At 37.1% G+C, this 7,959-nt stretch overlaps 1 protein-coding gene across 1 annotated transcript in view; it reads left to right on the top strand.

Moving 5' to 3' along the window:
- Nucleotides 1-292: 292 nt before the first annotated feature.
- The window catches only part of dnai7 (dynein axonemal intermediate chain 7), an 8,717-nt gene continuing 1,050 nt past the window's right edge, over nt 293-7,959 (top strand). The window contains exons 1-15 of the mRNA XM_051891330.1: nt 293-567; nt 840-857; nt 1,132-1,219; nt 1,307-1,398; nt 1,545-1,649; nt 1,736-1,873; nt 3,865-3,999; nt 4,086-4,189; nt 4,264-4,558; nt 4,648-4,756; nt 6,141-6,304; nt 6,395-6,581; nt 6,698-6,912; nt 7,536-7,694; nt 7,825-7,938. Of these exons, the coding sequence (XP_051747290.1) occupies nt 565-567; nt 840-857; nt 1,132-1,219; nt 1,307-1,398; nt 1,545-1,649; nt 1,736-1,873; nt 3,865-3,999; nt 4,086-4,189; nt 4,264-4,558; nt 4,648-4,756; nt 6,141-6,304; nt 6,395-6,581; nt 6,698-6,912; nt 7,536-7,694; nt 7,825-7,938 (1,926 nt within the window). The 5' untranslated portion in view covers nt 293-564. The remainder of the gene's footprint in view (nt 568-839; nt 858-1,131; nt 1,220-1,306; nt 1,399-1,544; nt 1,650-1,735; nt 1,874-3,864; nt 4,000-4,085; nt 4,190-4,263; nt 4,559-4,647; nt 4,757-6,140; nt 6,305-6,394; nt 6,582-6,697; nt 6,913-7,535; nt 7,695-7,824; nt 7,939-7,959) is intronic.

Genomic DNA, 7,959 nt, shown 5'->3' with positions numbered 1-7,959 from the left:
ACAAAGAACATATAACAGATAACTTGAGAAACATAGCCACTCTGAAACGTTGGACACTAAATAGCCTAGGCCTAATGTATTTCATATATTTCCCTGTACAGAATGTTGACAATTTGCAAATGGAATGAGGGCAGTTGATTGAATACAAGAAACAAACTTTGTTATCAATAAATAGAAAATTAGTGTTAGCTTGCCTAATCATAAAGAATACGCATTAAATACCATGTAGAGAAGATTCAAAGTCTTTGTGCTGAAAAACGAAGACGACTCATCTTGTGCGCCATCTTGTGTAAAGAAGACAACACTGCTGGAAAAGCCAAAGAGTTTTTAAACGTGACCAGGAGATGGCAATATTAACAAGCTTGCATTCAACATTATTTTTTGTAAAATGAACAAAACTCTATTGGACTACTGTATTAGGACGTTGAGTACACTTTTAATGGTTCTTTGTTAGTTTCTTCTTTGTATTTTGGGATATTTTCTATCAGCCGTTTTGTTTTCTATCTCGCGTGCGCCGTTGCCATGGTGATAAGACGCCCGCCTGCTGCACGATAGCTTGTCAACATGGTGAGTCAAGTTTTCCCGATGTTTTTGAAGGGGAAAAAGTGTTAAAGCAACAAGATATATGCACGTATGTACTATTAATTCTATTTTTAATCGATCATGGCTGCTTATTTGATGAAACATAATTAGCAAAAGCGAAAGTCCCAAGCCAAAATAGTCACTTAGCATCCTGGCATTTGTTAGCAATGTCTGTTTGATTTATTATTTACCTTTGACCTTTTTTTCTGTAATGTTTTCCCTGTAATCTAGCTATTTCTTTTTTTGTTTTTCAACAGCCACCAAAGGATGGAAAGGTGTGTTGTTTGATGGGAGTCAATATGTTTGAACAACTTTCAACTTAAAATTAGTTTTAATTTTATTAACATTATAAATGTTTGTTGGTCAGGCAGGCTTTATTAAAAATAAAGTACCTATTTTGCCATTAAAATAAATTCTGTAGAATAACATTGTACATTTTTTTTTTACAGTTTTGTAGAACAGCAATACATTTTAAGCTCAAAATTGTTTCATTAAAAAGGAAAGAAATAATCTGCTCCACATCATAAATAATTTGCATTTTGTATCCAGTCTGCAAAAAAGAAAGGAGGAAACATCAGCAAGGCTGAGAAGGAGAGACTGCAGAGAGAGGCAGATGAACAAAGATTGAGAGAGGAAGGTATATCTGCAATTTTAATTAAATTAAATTAATTTTAAATTAGTCTTTGATTGATAACAAAGCTGTATACTGTGTTTTGTCCTGTAGAAGAAGCTCGTCTCATTGCAGAACGTGAGGAGAGTGAACGGCTGGAGAGGGAGCGAATAGAACAAGAGAAACAACAGCTACTTGAGTTAAAGGTCTGATGAACATTCATTTGAACGTTCACAGTTGTGTTGCAGACATTAACCTGCAGGCTTTAGTGCATATGCAGCTGTCTGTACTGATGGATTGTGTGAGACAAGTTTGGATGTGATGATTGATTGACGCCTGTCAATGTCCACAGGACAGAGAGCGCAGAGAGGACGAGCTGAATGAACTGCGGCAGATTCTAGATGAGAATCACTCTGCAGTCACTGAGTGGGAAACAGAATGCAGGAACAAAGCTAAGGTACATGACTCATATGTTTATTCGGAAGTCTAATTCTGAGGCTACTTTAAGTGTTACTGGATGATTTGTTCTTTGATATTTTCTAGTGGGAGCGTTACATGCGTTGTGATGGCAGTCCAGACCCATCTGTGCTGCCGGAAATCAATTCCTTCATCAGTTTGTGGAGAGAAGACTCAGAAAACCAAATCCAGCGGGTCTTGCAAAAGTGTGCTCTGTCTCTTCAGGTGAGACCAGCTCTCTGTATCTGTCGTTTTTATGGTTTCAAGTTAATTATTGATGACTGAGGTGATCCTGGTAAGTCAAGGATCACTATAATTTATCATTTTAGTATTTAATTTGGCACATAATTCTGTTCTAGGGCCATGAGTAATGCCTCAAATCATGTTAATTGTTAAGGATCCAATTTTTAATCTTATTCTGGGGATTGATTAAAAAAAAGTTCCAGGGGATTGATAAATAAAATGTCAGATGTAAGGGCTGATCACAAAGACAATATCTATACATAAATATAAAGTTTTAATAATCATTCTAATTCTATAACAATAATGACAAAGAAACACTATCATTAAAATCACTTTTTTTCCAGCTGAAAAACAATAAGAACAGCCAATCAGAATCTATCCAACTTTAAAGAGCTTGAGAATTTAAAGTGGCAAAGGAAATAACTGCTGTGGAACGCTAGACAGTTAAAATAATACAAAATTTTAACATGCAAACAAAATGTTGATGATGCATTGTTTGCGTACGGAGCCCCACACATGACATGCAGGAAAAAAACAGACTAAATCGTGTGCATGCTTTACTATGTCGTTCCCTCGATTTATATTTGGGAACAACATAGTAAAGCGTGCGCATGATTTACTTTTCTTTCCTGCATGTCATGTGCGGGGCTCTATACTTGTGTGTTGTTTACATGTTAAAATTTGCATGTATTTGAACTGCCTGGAGCTCCATAGCAGTGGAATTAAATAGGTCTATAGATAAGATTTCTAAAAGTTGAACTTTTTTTTAACTTAAGCATCACATTTTTAGAATGTAGTGTCATGCGCAAGAGACACAAGACTCGAATGGAACAAACGCGTCTATCTAGTGCATGTTTGCATAGAAATAACAATAGAAAAAGCAGCACAGTGGAATGCAAAAACGTGTTCTGTGTGAATGGCCCTTTTAAAAAAAAATGAGAGAATTGTCCGTTGGTGTGGATGCTAGTTATCATTATAGCAATCTTTATTGTTATCATTCTTTGGCCTTTACTGTACATTGAAACATATCCAAGCAACATTTAGAGACCACAATATGGTGGTCCTTTATTACTACTTAAAGGGTTAGTTCACCCAAAAATGAAAATTATGTCATTTATTACTCACCCTTATGTCGTTCTACACCCTTAAGACCTTCGTTCATCTTCGGAACACAAATTAAGATATTTTTGATGAAATCCGATGGCTCAGTGAGGCCTGCATTGCCAGCAATGTCACCGAACCTCTCAAGATACAGAAAGCTACGAAAGACATATTTAAAACAGTTCATGAGTGCAGTGGTTCTACCTTAATATTATAAAGTGACAAGAATACTTTTTGTGTCTCAAAAAAAAACAAAATAACGACTTTTCAACAATATCTAGTGATGTCCGATTTCAAAACACTGCTTTGAAGCTATACAAATCTTTAGTTTCGAATCAGTGGTTCAGATCACGTATCAAACTGCCAAAGTCACGTGAGCTATTGAAGTTTCAAACACAACGAAGCCTCGTTTACTGAAATCATGTGACTTTGGCACTCCGAACCACTGATTCGAAACAAAAGATTTGTAAATCTTCGAAGCAGTGTTTTGAAATCGGCCATCACTAGATATTGTTGAAAAATCATTATTTTGTTTTTTTGGCGCACAAAAAGTATTCTTGTCGCTTTATAATATTAAGGTACAACCACTGAACTCACATGAACTGTTTTAAATATGTCTTTCGTAGCTTTCGGATTTCATCAAAAATATCTTAATTTGTGTTCCAAAGATGAACGAAGGTGTAGAATGACATGAGGGTGAGTAATTAATGACATTATTTTCATTTTTGGGTGAACTAACCCTTTAACCACACTACCAATCACATAGCAATGCCCTGGCAACCACCCAAAACATTATAGCATCATTGTGGTGAGTTTTATGTACATTTAGGCAGATTTTCTTCAGAAAATCTAAAACAATTTCTCTTGGACAGTTGACAGACGAACTGGACTTCCTCTTGAGTGAAGGTCCTGAGCCATGCACTGCTCAACAGTATCGAGAAACAGTCCTTTGTCTCCAGAGTATCATCCTATACAAACTCAACCAGGCCACTGAGGAGCTTCTGAAGGTGCAAGTTCTTCTAAGATCTTCCCATGCAGCCTATATCTATTTCAACACATACTGGATATAATATATGTTTTGCTTCCCATTCAGTTTGCAAATTCTATTTCTGACATTGAGACTGGCAACATGCAGACTGTAGTCAAGGACGACAACATGACTCTTTGTCTGTGGGCAAACCTCAACAAAAATCCAAGGTTTGTCTGCCTTCATGGTGAAATTTAGGCCCTATTGTAGGATTATGGAAATACTTGACAATCCATGTTTCCAGGTTTAAAGGTTACCGGTTTGAGGAGGTGGGACTGGGCTTCGAGCTGCCGAAGCCGCTGGCTGTGTGTGACATCGCTGTTCGGATCCTTCACACACGCTATGACCACCTGTCCCACCACAGCGAGCGTGAACAGGTCCAAAGAAGGAGATCCATGATGGAAGGCATTCTCAATTCGCCGTCTGAGAGTGCTGCAGCGGTGCAAGATGGGAAGGTGGAGGGAGAGGGGGATGAGGGAGAAAGCTCAAAGCAGGTGGAGGAAGAGAGCCGTTCAGTCAGATCAGAGAGCAGGAAGAGGGTGAGTGAGGCTTTGATCATGTGTACACTATGTACTTGTTTTCTAGTGGATTCTGTCACTGACAATATCAATGTGTGTCCATGTGTCAGAGTGCTGTGAGTGTGATCTCAGCTAAGGAGGGGAGGAAGAGCTCTTCAATCAAGCTGTTAGAGGAAGGAGAAAGTCAGATGGAGGCAATCGCTACAGGATTAGAAACTGGTTTGGTCCCTTTTTATCGTCTTTCACTTCCTGATTTTCCTAATTTCTTTCCTTCTTTCTTTCTTTATATGAAACAAACTGAGATGAGAATGAAATCTTTATCATATAAAAATAACATTTATAATTTGTATTAGTTAACTATGATAATTTGTAGAATACTGCCAATGCTTTAAATTATAAAATTGATTGTTCTATATTTGAAAAATAAATTTAAAGCTCCTGTATAATAGTCAAAATAAGTTGAATTATAATAATAACATATTAATGGGCCAAGTGTTTAATATTATCAGACAGGCCAATTGTGGCAAGCAGCGCACACCATGGTCAGGAGATATAAAAAAATGCTATTTTTGCTTATAACTTCTGAATGGTTTGACCACAAAACTGGTCTCTTTAGATTCGGTGTAGCATGCCGAGTCGAACGATACCCAATTTTCCCATATCGGCCATTTTGAATTTTGTCTTAAAATGCTGTATTTTTACTGTTCTGTGTATTTTTTTCTTATATTACAGCAACAAATTTGAGGCATGATGCCAAAATGACTCTAAAGGCTATATCTCCATAATGCTTTGGCATATTGACACCAAACTTTGACCTTACTCTGACCACACCACATCAATTTAGTCACAGCACCACCTATTGGTCAAAAGAGATAAACCATTAAATCAAATTACAAATGACTGTATTTATGATTTTTCAGCCTTTTTGCCTAAAATCATCTTAATATGCCTTTAATTGATCATTGTTGCAGTTGGTCTGATGCTCCCAGTCATGTTGGCAGGACTTAACCTGCCTTTGTGCTTGGCCCCTTAATTGCTGCTTGCAGCTATATTTATTTTATTGTGGTTATTATTAATTGAGTATGTATATGGACACTAGTGTTTTAAACTGCTGTCACAATTTTATAAAAGCAATAAACCACTGAAGGACGTCTACCTCACAAAAACATGAATCGCACATCTGTGACTGCACGAGTTCGAGTTGAAATCTGTATTAACATGTATGTACATATTATTGTTGCTATGTTGCTTGGCATAAAAAGCCTAGAGTTACACTACTGAACTTTATTAAATGGCAAATTATGTTTATTCTAATTATTATTATTAAACTATGCTTTGCATGGCACCTAAAAACACTGCTTAATAATACTAAAATCTTAGGCATTAAAATTTTAGCCAATAAAAATGTCAAATTATTTTGATATCCAATAAATCACTGATGTCAAAATTCTATACTCCTTTTAATTACATATATAGAAAGCCATACTGCTAGTGAATTTAGGCATCACAACATTATAACAGAGTATGAAAGATGGATTTTCTTTTGAGATCTGCCAAAGATTATATTGTGTTAGTAATCTAAAGTTTAATAAATTGCCTCTAGATCAAAATGGCTCCGACCCCTCACCAGCTGAACTGGTGTTTGACAGTGCTGACATACATATAGTGGATCTGCAGCAGTTCACACCCTTGGGCGGAGTCTTCTACTTCGATGTCTTCCATCTACCACCTCAGTCTCGTATAGTGAAGGGCTGGGAAATGAGAGAGGTACATCTTGGGTTGTAATCAGGGACACTGTGCAAGAGATCACAGAGAGTAATTTGCATTAATCATCATTTGCTGTTGTGCTTCTCATAGTTGTTAGAGACTGGCCTCCAGGTCTTCCCCTATCCCACAGAGCAGTCTCGCATTCAGAGCTCTACCTCAGTGAGGCTGGATGAACACAGTAGCACTGTTGCCTTATTGCCTGTAGGGGTCACTGTAGCTCTGCCTGACTCAATATTGTTTCTGGAGGATCCTCAAGTGGCACGCTGGGATCCTATTGGTGAACAATTCATACCACACATATAGTATATGCGTCAATAAATTATATATTGTATACATTCATATCTTAGTACAGTATTTTACCTTATGCCTGTTATTGGTCACTGTTTTCTGCAGGTCAACACTGGCGGACAGACTGCATCTCTGAGACAAAGTATGACGCAGAGACCCGCAGCATCTCCTTTCAGATGAATGCATTCTATGCCTTCACATTACTGCAAGAGTCTTACGCTAATATGCCTTTCCAGTCATGGGAGCTGAGGCCTCTGGGCCAAGACTCAGCATTGTTCACAATCACTGGAGCTCTTACTGAAGTCAGCATCACCATCAAGGCAAGAGATATGTAGTTTAAATCATGTGCCAGATTCTTAGAAATGTATTCATGTTGGTTTCATATGGTTTTAAAAAACAGGACTTAAAATTATGTAAAATAAGACAAATCAAGCATTAAAAATAAGCTAAAACAACTAAAAATCGAGATATTTTTAGTATTTGGTTAATTTATATAACAAATATACTTCTTTTTAGTTATGCCTAGCTGTAAAATATTTTATTGGGTAGAAATTGCAAGAGGGTCCTTTAAATATTGTTGTGGAAAATGGAGGGGTGGGGGGCACTTATATTTTCATCAAATATTTAAACTTATATATGACTTTGATTTGGAGGACAGAAGTGTTTCAAATATTAACAAGAAGTCAAATAGTTTTATTAAAATGCATTCTTATCACTGAGTAGATGAACTCAAAATTACTTCATGCATGAATTACATTTTTAACGTAATTTTGAATATATGAATAGACAACAAAAAAGAACATCCTGTCATTGAGCCATTTAATTTATCCAAGCCTTCATTTCAAGGCCAGATTGTTTTTGATACGTGCCGAAGGCTACAAAAAATGGTTTGCCCTCTGTGTGCAATCACCAGTACTGATTGATAGCTTTTTTTGATTCCCAGGATAAGCAGTGTATGCTGTACATGGAGGAGACAAGGGACCTGGATCATCTTTTAGGGAAGTGGATGAGCCCCTCAGAACTGAGGAAGGCCATGAAGAGAGCTGGGATCAATATATTTGTGAATGAGTATTCAGACAAGTACGTCAGCATCAACTCAAAGGTAACAAAAGGGCTGAATTGCCTTAAAGCCAATTCACTCATTTACTGTTAAATAGACCAGTTATAGAAACCCATGGCGTGACAGCTTTGAGCTTACCTATATATGTTTTTATACATTTTCTCATTTTTAGGACCCATTGATAGAACACACAGTGTATGAACAAATGGCCCTAATGTCCTCAGCAGTGGCTTTTTCCTGGAGCCGCTGGAACACACAATGCGGACAAGAGCACCTTGTTCTTCAGGTATGTCATACACTCCTATAG

The sequence above is a fragment of the Ctenopharyngodon idella genome, chromosome 4, assembly GCF_019924925.1.
Source record: "Ctenopharyngodon idella isolate HZGC_01 chromosome 4, HZGC01, whole genome shotgun sequence".
NCBI lineage: Eukaryota > Metazoa > Chordata > Actinopteri > Cypriniformes > Xenocyprididae > Ctenopharyngodon > Ctenopharyngodon idella.
This window is presented reverse-complemented; position numbering and strand designations above follow the sequence as displayed.